Consider the following 17,804-nt stretch of genomic DNA (forward strand, 5'->3'; position numbering starts at 1 on the left):
CTTCCCGCTGTTGGCTGCAGATCTACAACAGCTAAACAATGGCTGAGCACTGTGGAGCTCCTGGTAAGGATCTTTCTCCTCAGATTATTCAGTAACAAACGTTGTTGATTCATAAATATTAGCGTGTTAGCATCATCTACATTATCTCATCACAAGGTTCTAGTTTATTTCAAGTTACTGTTATCAGGAAAGTTTTCATATATCGATCTGCTGTTTCTTCACTGAAACATGAAACAGGAAATGAAGTGAGATCTCAGTGACACTGATACTGTACATGTGTACGTTTATATTATTTAAGTGCATGATGTATTTAATCTGATGTATACTGAGCGGGACTGACTTCCAGTCTGATTCAGATTAAAACTTTTAAATCTTCAGTGTCATTGAATTCACTTAACAGTTTATGAATATGTATTAACTGGGGCTGTCAATCAATTCAAATATTTAATAGCATGATTGTCCATAATTAACTCATGATTAATTGCAAAATAATCACATTTTTTATCTTTTCTAAATGTACCTTTATCTTTATTTAATACTCTTTTCAACATGGGAGTGGACAAATATGCTTCATTCAAATGTATGTTTATTATTATTGCAACAATTAAAAAACAACAAATACTGTCCGGAATAACCTCAGAGGTCCTGCATGCTCAGATATGCTGAAACATGGCAACTCGGATAGAATAAAATAGACAAAATAAACTAAAAGATATTTACAGTATTTACATGAGACAATGTAGTGTCCAACTTTACACTGGTAAAGGTTCACTACACAATGTTCCTCTGCCTGCAAGCTGCAGCCGTCCATTTAATGATCACTGTTTAAACTTTGTCTCATGTAGAGTTGTTCAGGCGTCTCCGTTGTAAACTATACAGCCCGGTCTGCCTTTGGTGAGGAGGAGGAGGGCTCTGTGCATCAGCTGAGTGCTCAGCCAGCAAGTGGTATTTGAGACTGGACGTACTCCAGTGGTTCTTCAGTTCACAGCAACAGTGACGCCCTAATAATAACTGGTTAAAAACCAATGATCATCACCCTGAAACTAAAGTGAAAGGAAGAACATCTCAATCAGGAGCAACACATTCAGGATCAGCTTTAGATCCAGATGTTTCCATTAAAACTGTCTACACAGCACTGTGTGTACTAAAGTAGAGTAGCTGTGAAACACTGACACTGCTTCACTCATTAAACACAAACCTCTAATGTGCACTTTAACTTGTATAATGAAGAAAAAAGTAGCCAATAATAGATTCTGTTAAAATCACAGAATGATATGAAAAACACATGAGTTGTTGTTTTAATCATTTCCTGAATATGATTAAACATATTGTTAATCAACACTCCACAGGTAAAGGTAGCTCTGTTGATGACAATACCACACCTGTGTCTACACAGGAAGGGAGCTCTGTTGACGGTGAGCCAGGTAACTGGATAACAATTCATCATCAACACTCCATCTTCTTAAATAGAGTGTTGTTTTTTTAAACCCCTTTGTTTTAAAAATTGACAATAAATTCACCTTGTAACAGGTGGTCCAAGTAACCAGGCAGCATCGGACAATCAAATGGAAGTTGAAACAATCCAGCAGGTTAGTTAACATCCTGCATGAGTCTCAATCTTTATTTCTCAGCAATATCTTCATTCATAGTTTCAGATAACTTAAAACAACAACAAAAGTGTTGTTGGAGCTGAACATTTATCTGTCAGTGGCAGGTAGATGTTCACTTTTTAAATATTAATTTCTGACCCTGAGTATAAAACATATCAAAGGCCAACAGATTATTGTCAAACATTAAAACTATTAAAATGAACAAAATGTCTCCACTTTTGTTACAATCGTCTCATAACTTCATTATAATTGTTGACAAACTCAAAGACATAAAAAAAGCATCAAGATGAGTTCAGATAGTTAATATTACATTAATGTAAATTTGAACTGATTGATGTGTTTCTAACACACTTACAGACATTTACACAACACATACACAAACCTTGTATCTGCTGGAAGCTCTCTGTTTCTTTCTCCTTTCTCTCTCCACAGGCTGCAGCCTCAGGCCCAGTGAAGTGTCCAGAGAGTGGTTCCTCTGGTACAGACTCAGTAGACGAGGATGGGGAGGAGGCAGTGGAGATGGTCCAGCCTGAGCAGGTCAGACTGCAGGCAGGTAGACTTTGATGAAACTGTGGGAGAAAGGGTCCAAAATATCTGGAGCTTCTTCAACTTTGTCATACTGATCAACTACAGTTAAGAAGTTTCTTATAATATATTTATATGACATTGTTATGAGAATTTTGTGCTATATGTAGAAGAGTGTGAATTGATAGTTACACAGCCCTTTTTAGAGAGACTGTGAACTGTGAACTGTGACCTGTGGCTTGTGACTTCTTCTATGGCCTTACCTTGAGACTTGTTTATGACCTAAGTAAGGAAACGACAGATACTAAAGATAAACATTCTCCTTTCTGTAAATGGGCTTGAATAAGCATCTATTATAGTGATGACACACCCAGAGTGAGAGAGGGAGATAAATACCCTGATTTCCTCTGTAGAAATTGAGTCTTCACTTTGTAACTGACCTGCGTGTTGCTCTGTGAATGCTCCTCTTGTACAAGATTAAAACCCTTATTTAAACTTTGAGCTGAGTCCGATCTCCTTCCTCCAGTTCTAAATGAACGCAGAATTATTTTAACAAACTTTGGCGCCCAACGTGGGGCCCCAACATCTGTCTCTCTCTCCACACCAGAGGACCTGAAGACCTTGCAAGGCAGAGTTAAAAACTCTTGGAAAGACCTCCACCGCAGGGCTCTTAAAGCCTTGTTTGGTAAGGGAGGCCAGGTCCCCTGGAGAGTGGGACAGTGACGGGGCTAACCAGAGGGGAGACGGACCAGCCAGGCAAACATTGAGTCAGGGGCTCAATTCATCAAAAAGGGTAAGAATTAATTTCTTACTTTCTTGGGAGATCAGGGATCTTTTATAATTTGGAAAAATTAATAAATGAAAAATTTTAAGGAAATCTAGTCAGGGACTAGGGAGAGCTGGTATCTCTTAATTGGAAAAAGCAAGTCAGGGACTTGGGAGAACAAATTATCTCTTAGAAAACGGTCTTTGGAAGGACAAAGTTTAAATTAATCCCTTAGGCCTGAGTAACCAAAAAGACGTCAGGGTTAGAGTCCCTACAGGAAAAGAAATTAAAAGACCAGTAGAATAAAAATAACGTTAAAATAGAAATACAAATAAAATTAAAAACTACATTAAAAAAAAAAAAAGAGGAAAAAAAACGGATCAAAATGGGAAATTGTAAATGTTGTTGCGAACCTGACGAGGTTCAATATGAAGGAGATGTAAAACGAATGGGTCAAAAGGCACAGAATAATGTAAAATATATAAAAAGAGAAAAAGAGAAAAAGGAAAAGGGAAAAGATTTAGGAGGTAATGAACTTTATCCTGTTTTGTACTCCAACCGAGATAAAAAGGAAGGTGACGATTATGTGCCTCTGGGTCTCCTTCCCAATCCTCCGCCGAACCTCAACCCTCAATTACCACCACCTCCTGCTGCAGCCGCAGCTCCAATTCCTCCCCCTCCCACTCTCTCTGCACCTACTCTCTCTGCTCCTACATTGACAGAAAGGGCCTTAGGAAGTCCGAAAGCAACAAGGTCGGGTAAGTTGTATGATGTTTATGATCCTGTTCCCATGCCTATACTCTCTCCTCCAAAGGAGTCAGTGAGTTTGAATGATGACATAGAAGAAATGTGTCCGATGATAGAAATGCCTAACCCAAGAGCTGGGGATGGGCAAGATGCGACAATTAGAGTGTACAGAGCATGGACAGAGGGTGACGTGTCCACACCTCACCGGTGCTAAACCAACCATACGTTGCTATTACACCAAGCACGGTAACAGCAAGCACCCCGGCGTGGGCGACGAGATGCACCACCAGAGGCGTCGTCTCCTCAGGTACAGGACTTTGACAGCAGACCTGAGCAGCCGAGGCCAGAGTGGAGACATTACACCGAGCCCAAAATACCCCAGTATCAGATGGGGGAGGACATTGAGAACTATTTGCTACGTTTTGAGCGCATTGCCAAAACATGGAGATGGCTAGTAAGTGACTGGGCATGCAGACTCGTGCCACTGCTGTCTGGAAAGGCATTGGAGGCCTACAGCATGATGGACGGGGAGAAGGCCCACTGCTACAACGACCTGAAGGAGGCACTATTTACCAAGTTCGACATCTCACCAGAGACGTACCGGCAGCGGTTCCGATCCCCCATAGTACCACCAGACGAGACACCCACAGAGACCTACCACCGCCTTAAAGGTCTCTATCGACGCTGGATTCGGCCAGAGCAGCGCACCAAGGAGGAGGTCGGTGAAGCCATCATCCTGGAGCAGCTACTCAGGGTACTTTCCCCTGAGGTGAGGACCTGGGTTAAGGAGCATGATCCAGAGGAGGGACTCGACGCTGCCAAGCTGGCACTACAGTACCTCAATGCTCGGCGGGGAGGACCACCTGTACGTCCCAACCACATGGCACACAGACCTACGGTTCAGCCACTCCAGCCCTGGCCTACAAGGAGAGAGACCAGCCAGGAGCCGCCAGGTAACCCCAGCTTTGCCCCAAACCAACGTGGACCTGGTAAGGACCTTGTTTGTTTCTACTGTCAACAGACAGGCCACAAAGCTTCTGTGTGTCCCATACGCAAAGCAAAGCTGACCTGCGCTTGCTATGCACCCCGGCCTGAGGTGGGGGGTGGTGAAACGAGGTTACAGCGCTACAAAACTGTGACTGTTAGTGGCCAGCAGGTCACTGCTCTCTTGGACAGTGGTAGTTTCATGTCACTGGTTAGACAGGATCTGGTACCAGTAAGTAGTGTGGATTACAGCAGACAAGAGGACATTCTGTGTGTTCATGGCGATAGGCATCCTTACCCCACAGCTGAACTAACTGTGTTTATTGATGGACAGCCATACCTGATGACTGTTGGGGTGGTTGCAAAGTTGCCTGTTGCAGCCCTCTTAGGCTGGGACTTACCTGTCCTGCTGGACTTGTTGCTGGAGAACAGGCCAGCGAAAATAGACTCTGAGAGGAGTGGGGAAGAAAATGTCAATGTGTCTTGTACTGTGATCACTCGTGCTCAGGCGAAAGCTGGGGTCCCATTGCTCCCAGACTCCGACAATAGTCTGTGTGAGGGTGGCACTCAGGAGCTAATAAAAGAGGATCCGTGTGGTCAACCTCTCCCAGACTTTGACAATAGTCTGTTTGATGGTGGCACCAAGGGTCCAAGGAAGTCCCGTCGCCAACGCCGCTTTGAGAAGCAGCTGAGGTCAGCGGAGCCCAAAACCAAAAATCATCTGTCAAATCAAATGTGGGCTGTACCTGGTAATATTTCTGTACTGCAGAGGGAGGATGAAACATTGAAATGTCTGTTTGCTAAGGTGGTAGAGGCATCAACGGGTGATTGTGTGGGGAGGGACAGGTTTATTGTGGATAAGGATGTGTTGTACACCGTGAATAATGGGCACAAACGCCTGGTAGTCCCTGCTAACTGTAGGTCACTTGTCATGCACCTGGCACACACAATCCCATGGTCCGGACACCTTGGCCGCCACAAAACATATCTGCGCATCAGTTCATGTTTCTATTGGCCCTCCATGTACACTGACATTCAGACATATTGTGCCACATGCCCAACATGTCAGAAAACATGTGCTGCCCGCAAGTGTGATCAAGCTTTTCTGCAGACACTTCCTGTTATCTCCACTCCATTCCGCAGGATTGCCATGGATATTGTGGGCCCTCTGGTGAGAAGCAGTGGTGGACATGAGTACATATTGGTGGTGTGTGACTATGCTACCCGTTTCCCAGAGGCTTTTCCACTACGCACGATCACCACACCTGCAGTGCTGCGGGTTTTGGTGCAACTGTTTTCCAGAGTGGGAATACCGGATGAGATCCTGACCGATCAGGGGACCAATTTCACCTCCAGGTTGATGCAGCTCTTCCAGAAGCAACTAGGCATCTCGGCGATAAAGACTACGCCATACCACCCACAGACAGATGGTCTGGTGGAAAGATTCAACCAGACCTTGAAGAGGATGCTGCAGAAGTTTGTGGATGATACTGGCAAGGACTGGGACCGTTGGCTACCATTCCTGCTCTTCGCCTACCGGGAAGTTCCACAGGCATCAACGGGTTTCTCCCCCTTCGAACTGCTGTATGGCTGGGAAGTACAGGGACCCTTGGGTCTGCTCCGGAAGGGCTGGGAGGCACCGTCAACGACGCAAAGCGACAGGAGTGTGGTGCAATTTGTGCTGGAGATGAGGGATCGGCTGGCAAGGTACCAGGAGGAGGCCGCGGTTAACCTGCGGGAGGCCCAGATAAGCCAAAAGACCTGGTATGACCAACAGGCCCGGCGCCGTGAGTTCCTGCCTGGCCAAAAAGTCTTGCTGCTTCTCCCTTCATCAAACAACAAGCTCCTAACAAAATGGCAAGGGCCATACCTCGTCACCCGCAAAATGGGCCCAGTCACCTACGAGATCCATCACCCGGAGAAGAAAAAGCCCAAACAGACCTACCATGTAAACCTCCTGAAAGAGTGGAAGGATCGGCTGGTCCAGGCTCCAATGGAGGTTCTGCTGGTAAGGAAGGTCGACAGTGATGACGAGATAGAGACTGAACTAAAGACCCTGACTAGGCCAGCTGTTCCAGTGTTGGCACATCTTGAACCCGACCAAGCTGCACAGCTCCTCCAGGTCTTCAAGGAGGCTCCCTCCGTATTTGATGCCAGCCCAGGGAAGACGACATTTGTGGAGCATGTCATACGCCTTAAGGATGGAAGACCAAATCGCCAACGTCCCTACCGGGTTGCCCAGCAGCTGGTGGGAAAACTGCAGAGGGAGGTGGAGGAGATGTTGAAGCTGGGAGTGATCGAGCAGTCCAACTCCGAGTGGTGCAGTCCGGTGGTCATAGTCTTTAAAAAGGATGGCTCGCTCCGTATATGCATTGATTTCAGGAAGCTCAATGCCATATCGGAGTTTGACGCCTACCCCATGCCAAGAATTGAGGACTTGCTGGAAAAGATCGGAGCGGCCAAATACATCACCACCCTTGATCTCTGCAAGGGATACTGGCAGGTGCCACTAGAGGAGTCGAGCCGGCCCTACACGGCATTCCGAACTCCAGCTGGACTCTTCCAATTCACCGTCATGCCATTTGGGTTACATGGAGCCCCAGCCACCTTCCAGAGATTAATGAACCGAGTGCTCCAGGGGTGTGACAACTACAGCGCTGCGTATCTTGATGACGTGGTGATCTTCAGCAACACCTGGGCGGAGCACGTTCAACATCTGTCGTTGGTTCTGGGAAAGATCCAGAAGGCTGGACTGACACTCAACCCCTCCAAGTGCGAGTGGGCACAGCAAGAGACACGATACCTGGGTTACCAGTTGAGACGAGGAGAGATACGTCCGCAGGTGGATAAGGTGGAAGCTATCCAGAACTGCCCTCGGCCCCGCACCAAGAAGGAGGTACGGTCCTTCCTTGGATTGATTGGATGGTACCGGCGATTCGTGCCTCAGTTTGCAACCATTGCAGCCCCACTCATAGCTTTGACCTGCAAGGAACAAAAGAATCCAGTCACCTGGTCAGATGACTGTGAAACAGCCTTCAGGAGCCTGAAAACCCACCTGTGTTCGTCTCCCGTCTTCAAGAGTCCAGACTTCCAGAAAAGATTTTTGGTACAGGTGGATGCCTCGGCAGTTGGCCTTGGAGCAGTTCTGGCTCAGGGTGACCCTGGGGAGGAGCACCCAATCCTGTATCTGAGCCGCAAGCTACAGCCACGTGAGACCAGGTATTCCGCTGTGGAAAAAGAGGGCCTGGCCATCAAGTGGGCACTGGAGAACCTGCGCTACTACTTGCTGGGATGTGAGTTTGATCTGGAAACTGACCATCGGGCTCTCACCTGGATCAACAGCATGAAAGACCACAACAGTCGCCTAACTCGATGGTACCTCTCACTGCAGCCCTTCAAGTTCACCATCAGACATCGTTCAGGCAAGACCAATGTGGTGGCTGATTACCTCTCCAGATTGCCATACATCGCCAATCTCCGGGAGGAGGGGGATGATGTGACGGAGCAGCTCCGTCACTGACTGCGGGCAGCGCATACACACACATGTGCGCACACACACACACCCAAGGCACATTGCTTCGTGGTGTCGCTGGCTGAAGTCCGCACACACACAGACACACACCCACACACACACACACACACACACACGCCACACAGCTCTGCGACCCGTTTACGTCGGCATGAACGACATCGCATAATTATCCATTCCCTGAACTGTTCAGTAGCGTGATCAAGGGTGCACACTTGCTCGCGCTACTATTTCCACGCATACACACATACTCACACAATCAGTTCACACTCACCTTGTCCGCGCTTAACTGGCAAAATGGAAGTGAAACCACTTCCGCCCTTAAAAAGAGTGGGACACGCATTTCTAGGGTCAGGTGACCATTAATTCTGGGAAGCTGGAATACGCCCAGGGGAGGGTGTTTTTTTTCATTTAAGAGAGCGCCTTTTGGCTGGGGAAGGGCAGTCTTACCAGGATGCTCACAGAGAAGGTGGCATCTGAGACAGAGAGATGTAGCTGCTGGTCTCAACTTTTACTTTATTGCTGTGAAGTTTTGGGGGATTATTGAAGAATTCAACCTTCACTTTATTGTACAGTTTATTTGTTACTTTGTTATTTTGTTATTTTTCACTTTTGTAAATATTTGCACTGCTGCATTGTGGTGGTTGGTGAGAATAAAATATATTTCCACTTTATAATTTTCCGACTACGCCATCGTTTTTGTTTTGGAGGAGTTAAAATAGAACCCCGCAACATTCTCTATCTGCAGAACTAGCTGAAAATTCTGGTTTGATGATCCTCTGACAGAATGGTTCCAGAACATATTTGGAAAATGGACAGGTTTTATAAAAGTTGATGATGTTATCTGTAGCTGTAATGATTGCTATTCTAACCACTTGTGGATGTTGTTGTATTCCCTGTTTGAGAGGACTGTTACAGAGACTCATTGACACTGCTGTGACCAAAACGACAATGCTGTATGAAAGGGTCCCCACCATCGATGACAACCGAGGGAACTACGGGTGCACAGAACAAGAAAATGTTACATTTGATTTGACAGATGATGATTTATATGGTAACCTGTTTGATGAAGACAAGGACACAACAGTTTAAAGAATGATTGCTGTTTAAGTGTTTATTCTACTGAGTACATATTGAAAATAACCCCATTTATTTTATTTTTTACGTGCAAGGGATAGCTTAGTTAGGTAGGGACAGGTCCATATCCAAGTACGATGGGTTGACCAGCTTTGTGAGGATGCTTATGTTTTGTTTTAGGGGTAACATTTTCTAGAAGGAAAATGGTAAACTAGAAACGTTTTTGAACTGCCCGATAGGGTTTTCGCCTTCACATTCGACAAAAGTCATGTAATAATTATGCTTAAAATCAGCATAAACAGGAGGGATATGTTATGAGAATTTTGTGCTATATGTAGAAGAGTGTGAATTGATAGTTACACAGCCCTTTTTAGAGAGACTGTGAACTGTGAACTGTGACCTGTGACTTGTGACTTCTTCTATGGCCTTACCTTGAGACTTGTTTATGACCTAAGTAAGGAAACGACAGATACTAAAGATAAACATTCTCCTTTCTGTAAATGGGCTTGAATAAGCATCTATTATAGTGATGACACACCCAGAGTGAGAGAGGGAGATAAATACCCTGATTTCCTCTTTAGAAATTGAGTCTTCACTTTGTAACTGACCTGCGTGTTGCTCTGTGAATGCTCCTCTTGTACAAGATTAAAAAAATATTTTAACAGACATGACATATGATACAATGCTGATAAAAATACAACCATAAAAACAGATGGAAGAAAATCATGAGCAAAAATGGATCTTAAACGCACAAAATTAAAACACTAGACGGCACACACTGAAGGACGGAGCAGCAGTTTCAGACAAATAACACAGAATAAGTTCTGTCTGAAAGATAGAAGAACCGGTCCAGGAAGTTCCCAGACGGTTTTCATCACCGGCTCTAGAGCCTTCCTGTCCTGGACCGTGCAGGAACCGTGCCAGTTTGTGATGTTTCCAGTCAGGATGCTCGAATGCTGAGCTGGAATCAACAAACAGCAGCCTGATGTAGCTGTTCTCTCTCAGAAGTCTGTGCAGAGTTTGCATGTTCTCCCCGTGTCTGCGTTGGTTCTCTCCGGGTTCTCCTGCTTCCTCCCACAATCCAGAGACACACAAGTGAGGTTAATCAGTCGCTCTAGATTGTCTGTAGGCGTGAATGTCATCATGAATGGTTGTTTGTCCCTATGTGTCAGCCCTGTGATGAACTGGTGACTTGTCCAGGTTGTATCCTGCTGCTTGCCCAACGTCAGCTGGGATCAGCTCCAAAAAGTATAATATTTCCTCTGAATATGTGCAGAAAATGGAAAAACTCAAGTACAGTAAAAGTACCTCAATAATTAATTACTTTCCACCACTGAATGTAATGATGAGAGAATGTTATAATTTACTGAACTACTGTCTGTGTTTACTTGTTGCATGTTTTACTTCTAAAGGTTTTGTGTCTCTGATGCAGGTCGATGTGGACCCAGAGATCCTCAAGAAAGTGAGAGATGTGATGTCAAAGTCATATAAATGTAGGTACAATTATTTATTGTTTGAATAAATGTTTTTTACTTAAACTACTAAACTACAATACTACTGTGTATAAATACCAGGACTGTAACATTACATACCAAGGAACCAATGGAGTGATAGCTCAGTTTAATTATGTTATACAAAAACTAAATGCATAAAAAAACATTTATTTTAATTTATTTTGAACAAACAGAAAAAAATCCTCCTGCTGGGACTCAGACTTCTTTTTGCACACTGGAAACATCAGTACAACATTTTCATCATAAAAATAAAAAACGTTTCTGGATGAACGCTGAACACTTTCCCAAAAGGATGATAAAAATTAAAGGTTCATTTATTTGTCATTTCACAACACCAGGGTCGTAAAATGAGACTGAGTTTAAATTCAGTGCAGATGATGAATCCAGGAGTCTCGTGTCCTGAGGAGTGAAGCTGCTCTGTAGTCTGGTGGTTCAGCAGCAGATACTTGTGTATCTGTTGTCAGATGGCAGCAGGTGAACACACTGTGGCTGGGTGTCTGTTAGCATCCTTCAGGCGCTGTGCAGACATCTCACTTCCCTGATGTCACTGATGCTCTGTAGATACCTGATCTGTAGGTCCCTGTCTTGATGCAGGAGGGAACAGTCTCCTGTCAGAGTGAGATGTTTAACATGTCAGTGATGACATCAGCTGGCTGATCGGCAGGTTTTACTACGCAGCCAGGTATATCATCTGGACCAGCAGCCTTATTTATATTCACTCTCAGCAGGACTTCCCTCACATCTGCTGTGGTTACTGACAGTGTCTGGTCCTCTGGACTTCACAGCTGAGTCTTGTTGAGGAGGTCAGAGCGAGGTTAAACAGTGTTCAGCTCATCAGGCAGCGTGGCCTCACACCTGGTGGAGGCTCCTCTGCTCTTGTAGCCTGTCACATTGTGGATCTCCTGCCACATATCTTTGGTGCTGTTGGTGCTGAGGTCTCTCTCCAGCTGCTGATGTCTCCTCTTTGCCTCCTTGATACCAGCTCTCAGTCTGGCTCTGGTGTTGCTCTATGCTTCCTTGTCACCTGACCAACAGGCGGCTGTTTTAGCTCCTCGTCCCTCGTCTCTCCCTTCATCCAGGCCTTCTGGTTGGGGATGATCTCACCGTCTTTGTGATCACAACGTCATCAATACATTTGCTGATATATGATGTCACTGAAGATGTATGTTCCTCAAGACTGATGTTATCCTGAGTGGCAGCATCTCTCAACGTCTGCCAGTGCACTCAGGACAGTCCTGTAGGGCTGCTGTAGCTTCACCTGTCCACACTTAAACAGTTGTTACTGAGGGTTTGAGCCTCTTTATCAACTGGGAGTAAGTATGCAGAGAAACATGATGTGTAGGCTGAGATGAGGATGTGGGAGGGCTCTGTAGCTGCCAGGAATATTTGCCACTGGGGAAATGTTCATAACAACAATAAAACACTGGTGAACTCTCTGAGATACTATGGTCAACATATGTGGTACTTTGTCTCCCCCTTGTGGCAGTTAGGTGTCTCTGCCATAAGCGCTTCATAGTGGTTGTAGCCTACTCCTGAACAACGTTGCTCCTCTTCAGTGCTATAATTTAGATTTAGATGAACAATGCAGCTTCAGGTGAGACAGTGCAGGCTTCTCCACAGACACATCACTTAAAAACTTAACAAAGATTTATCTGGAGGCTTAATCAGTGATGTGTTAACTCATTTGACATCTGCTAAATACTGTCATCCACTTTGTCTGTGTTTGAGCAACAAGCATCATTTATACAGAGACACAGTTTGATCCAGGATGTCAGGAGTTAGTCTGGCTGAAGATGTGAGAACAGCAGTCTCTGATTTCCTGTTAATGAGCAACACTGAGTCACATTTGATCCAGTAGGAGATAATTATAATTAGCTCCACCTAGGCTTTATGTCAACATTCAAAGCATCCCATCAAATATGTATTTGTGAAGTTTTGCATGTTCAGGGCTTAATAAGTGCCAGATCCTGCCAGAACAGCATCCTGGACCTCCCAGACTGGGACCAGCACCTATTTGATTACCTCCATCACCTCCTTTGTCACTATCAGACACATTTTGTGTCCTTTTATTTTCTACTGAAGTTTCTCAGAAATCGCTTGTGTACTGATTTTGGAGTCATTTAAAATCTGATTTTAAAAAGAGACACAGGGAGCGGTCGTGTCACGCAACAACACCTGAAGTGTTTTGTGCAAGAAACATGAGCTGAGGGGGCATGTGGATTATTCTCTTTAGTGTCTAAATATTTTAGCATGTGATGACTGTAAACCCCACAAGTAGGTTGGTGTCTGTGCTGTGAAATGAGTGTGTGTAGGTGCGACACTGTCCACAGTACTGAAGTACTGAAGTACTAAAACGACAGTTTAAGTTTAGTTTGATTTGTTTGTTGTGGACTTTTGATGCGTTCAGTGACTGTTCTGCTCCACTTGACCCGCTGGAACAGCGTCCTGTCTGTGCTGCAGGACCGTTGGATTTACAAATGAAGCTCTGAGTGTGTTCAACGTGTTTCCTTTTACAAACCCAACACAGACACACTGTGCTTGTCTTATCAACAACTCTGCCTCTGTTGACTATGAACACAAGTCATTCCCAGACAGCTGACGTACTTAAAGGACGCAGGCAGGTCTTCCAGCTCCACTGTTTAATTCACGCTCACACACCAATCAGCTTGTTGTGACCTCAGCACATGTTGCTAACAGCGCACCGTATGTTAAAAGTTTGCAGGCAGAACTTGTGCTTAATGACTTTGACAATCAATCAATCTACCTGCATCAATCTACCTATCATGGACTCACTGAGTTCACACAAACCGTTATAGTCCTGATGAATACTAATAACATCAAACAATATATTACAGATATAGGAAGATGTGACTGTGATTAACAATATAACACTTTGTCTCTTCTCCAGATGCTATAGATGATGAAGTTTTGAAGGAGTGCATCACCGAGGCATCAATTGACCCGAAGAAGCTTCTAGACTTCTTTGAAATATTTCAAGCTCGACACAAAAAATCTGAGAAAGGTTATAATACACAGTTTACATATATATTTTCTACTTCTTTCTCGTCAAATAACTGACTCTCGTCTCTACTGTTACTGTGCAGGGAAACAGGAAGCTCTTTAATGCTGCTGCAGTCAGGGAGTTAACACAATCTGTCATCTAGATTTAAAGTCATTTTAGACTTTTCCTCCACGGTGGCAGAGGAAGTTGCTCTGAGCACCACCAGGTATTTTATCTTGCTGACGTGCTGAAAGGAAATAATCTGATAACCTGTTTCAGTCTCTGCTAAACCTCAACAAACTCTGATAACAAACTTTTGAACTGATTCTGAACTGGCTGATCTGACTGATGATGATGATGATGATGATGAGGAAGAAGAAGCAGCCTGATTGGAGCTGATCTGGAGACAGTGGTCCAATCAGTGAAGAGGATCCCACAGCAGAGTGACACAGATCTGTTTGAACAGACTGGACAGACAGAGATTAATACAACACACAGCACAGAGTAGAGTCCAACAGTCCTTTTACTTCATCAAGCCTGATCCAATATCACACACAACACATTTAAATCAACTGGATCCAGGTTTTTGTTTGGTCCTGCATCAAATTGTACTCACTCACAGATAACAGCCACCTAAATACACCTGACTGTTTCCATCATGATCCATGAGTTATTAACCAAAATGAGTAAAAACACATCTCAGTGTTCATGTCAGTGAGAAAAGACTCTGGATCTGTCTCTTTTATAAAACATGATGGTTAATAAAATCTGATGCTTTGTTAAAGGTTGAACCCACAACAGGAAGTGAAGTAGTCAGAGTCAGCTCCACCTCGACTGACTGCAACATTAATAATACTTCAATATTAAATATGTTCATGTTTATCAGTCAGAGGACATTTTACTACACAAGTACTAAACTGCTGATCATTTAAATTCACTTTGATAAAAACACATATTGTCTCTGTAACAGAGTATTTTCACAGTATTAGTACCTTTACTTGAATAAAAGATGTGAATACTTCACTTATTAATATTTGACACAAATAGTGTGAATCAAACTCACTCAGCCCTGAACAGTAACAGTTACACTGCAGATATCAGTCTGGATCTGACCCAGTTCTGCTTTACTGCTCATTAGGAAAGGAAAACTCATGGTGGTCTTGGTCCAAGCCAACAGGTGAGTGTCATGTTCCTGACAGGTTCTTTCAGTTTGTTTCTGAATAAATGTTCACAGTTTGTTCACCTTTCAAAATGTGATGATTTCACCAGCATACACAGTGAAGGTCCACTCAGTCCGTACTGGTCTGACCTGTGATGCTGATAAAGAAATACTGGAAAAAGTGAAGAATATGGGATGGTCAACAACACAGGTGAAGATCACAGACCGTCAGGAGTGTGACATCATCATCGTCTTCTGTCCAATCACATCTCGTGTTGGAGCAGATGTGCCGGCAGCCATGAGAAAAGCTCCAGGTAATGAAAGACTTGTTTTAACTCTCTTATTGTTCTCAGCCTGATCTGTACAGGGATTATGTTCAGATTATGTTCAGATTATGTTCTGATTCTAGTCTCCAACACTCAGAACCAGAGTTCATGTTCTGTCTGAGCCCGTAGTTCTGGTTCTCCAGCTGCACGTACAGTCGGTGAACATGTACACAGTCAGCTCAGATACGTTTCTCTTACACTTGTACATTTACAAACACTTCAGTGACAGCAGTGAAGAGCACTGCAGCAGATTAAAGTCTCCTCACAGCAGCTCTGTGTCCAGCTCCACAACAAACTACTGCACTTCAATATCTTTAACATACATTTTGTTTTTAAAAGTGTTTGAGGGGAAACATGAAGTCACTTTAAGGTACAAGTGTGGACAGATTACTGAGCAAACAGCCGCAAACGATGCAGCTTGTTGGTTACGTGGTCGTTCTGAGAGAAAGAAATAAGTGAATTAAACTCGGGGGGATGTATTAACTTGTTCCTGCCTGTGTGGTTCAATCCTGTAATGTTTGTGTTTAGGAACGACGTTCTCCTCTGCACGCTCTTCTCTACAGGAAGTCGATCTCTAAACTGTCTCATATTTGTCTTTTCAGATAATAAACCTGTCATTTTGGTGCTGATGCATCACACCAGAGATGTCGACTATTCAACTGATGTCAAAAAGTGGAGTGAAACCTATGAGAACGTCCTGTTGGATGTTCATGTTCTCTTCCATGAGACTCAGCCGGGATTACTGAAGTGTCCAAGAAATGATGAGGCAGTTCAACAAATACAAAAAGTGTTAAAAGATCACAGTAAATGGAGATTGACGAGGAGCAACAAGCAGCAGAACAGCTCTCATTAATTATTGAAGTCAAAGACATTTCTGTGACGTCCTCTGACGTCACTCAACAAACATCACACAAGTCGTGTTGATCGTTGGTGTCAAATACTGTAGTGATAAAGTTCTTAATCCTGCTGAAGTTCATGAATGTGTTCTGTGTAAACCTTCATCCTGTAAGCATCCTGTAACCATCAGTCAGTTTCTGAGGCTGTTTTGTTGCTTTCACACATTAAAAATAATAATCTGCTTTTATTGTGACGCTCCCTTTAAAGTTTCAGCATCATGAGAGTCCAGGTCCATAAAAGTTGTCCTGGCAGTTTGTCTCTAACTCTTCGTCTGCAGCCGCTTTGATTAAAGATTTGATTGACAAGTCAAAGTGTGAATCTTTGTACTGTGTGTGGATTCATCAGATTTCATGTTGACTGAAGAGATAAAAGCTTTTCAGATCTTCTCTGTGGACAGATTATTTCTTTTGATTTCATTTAAAGAGTCGTGATCCAGCTCTGTGGATCAGAACACTACTGGACTTTGTCCCACTTACAGATCAGCAGTGTGATTATTAGTGGTACAATAAATACAAACTCACATCAGACACTGTTCCACTTTACATTGCTTTAAATGACTAATATCACTTTAAACAACAAGATATTAACACTATATTTGTGTTATTGTTCTTTTATATAATTATATAGCCTGCTGGAACATAGTAGTGTCTTCTTTATTATGTGTACTTCATATCATTACTGTGTGTCTGTCACATAAACAACATATAGAGATTATATACCACATCATTTATCAGATATATTGTACTTATTTATCACACATGTACCTTTATACTTCTACTGCAGTTTCTCTACTGGACCCAAATATTTACACAATAATACAGTGTGAGGGATTTAAATATTTATATATGTCTTTATAATGTCATCTGTACTTTGTTTAATCTTTAATCTTTGTGTTTTCTTCATTCAAAGAGTTGTTTCTGTTCTCTGACCTCTCAGTCTGTGACGATCAATAAAGTCTGATCTGATCTTGAAATGAATCAGAGTGTCGGCGCTCTCTGGTGGACAAACTGTGACAGACTCTGTTTCTGAATGACCTCACACATCTGTGATGATGGTGATAAAAGGTTTGGTGATATATGTGATGTGCAGGTTCAGTAGATGTCTCAGTGTTGTGGTGTTGCTGCCATGTGTGACGTGTACACTGTGGGCAGACTGTGGGAGAGAGAGCAGGCTGGAGGTTTTTAGGTTATTTCCTCTCCTTCAGTGTTTTATATCGGTTCTTGTGCCGCTAAAAGATCCTGAAAGTTAAAAATGTTAAAGTCCGCACCAACAGAAGCTCCTTTTTCCCACAGAAATCACTGCTCCTGAAACGCCTCGTCAGTCTTTTCTGCCTTAATTATGAACATTATAGAAATATTTGTAATTATTCATTTTGATTTATTATTTAATTCATTAAAGCAATTATTTTGGGATCTTTTGTTTAGAGATTTATTTTTTAATCTGAGAACCTCTCATTGTTTTATGATCTATAAAACAATCTTGGTTATTTATTTTTTTTGTCCTTTATTGTACAAAGTTCAACATTATAACATTTATTCCGTGAAAGAAACATGTAGAAGAAAACAAAACAAAGCAAAAACAAATGGTTATTTGACTTTCAGAACATTTCTGTCCTTCATACAGAGATTTAAGACACTCATTCATTTCTTCATTTGTAGTTTAACCTTTA

General features: G+C 43.2%; 1 protein-coding gene across 1 annotated transcript; it reads left to right on the top strand.

The window, feature by feature from the left end:
• Positions 1–14: 14 nt before the first annotated feature.
• LOC311262625 (uncharacterized protein) lies at positions 15–16,317 on the top strand. The gene is made up of 9 exons (XM_084362181.1): positions 15–63; positions 1,350–1,424; positions 1,531–1,589; positions 2,043–2,147; positions 10,671–10,731; positions 13,661–13,774; positions 14,892–14,930; positions 15,023–15,226; positions 15,841–16,317. Exons 1-9 carry the CDS (start codon positions 39–41, stop codon positions 16,089–16,091), a joined length of 933 nt encoding a protein of 310 aa, XP_084218307.1. The 5' UTR covers positions 15–38; the 3' UTR covers positions 16,092–16,317.
• The last annotated feature ends 1,487 nt before the right edge of the window (positions 16,318–17,804 follow it).

This window comes from Pagrus pagrus (assembly GCF_965226575.1).
Source record: "Pagrus pagrus genome assembly, chromosome: 9".
Taxonomy (NCBI): Eukaryota; Metazoa; Chordata; class Actinopteri; order Spariformes; family Sparidae; genus Pagrus; species Pagrus pagrus.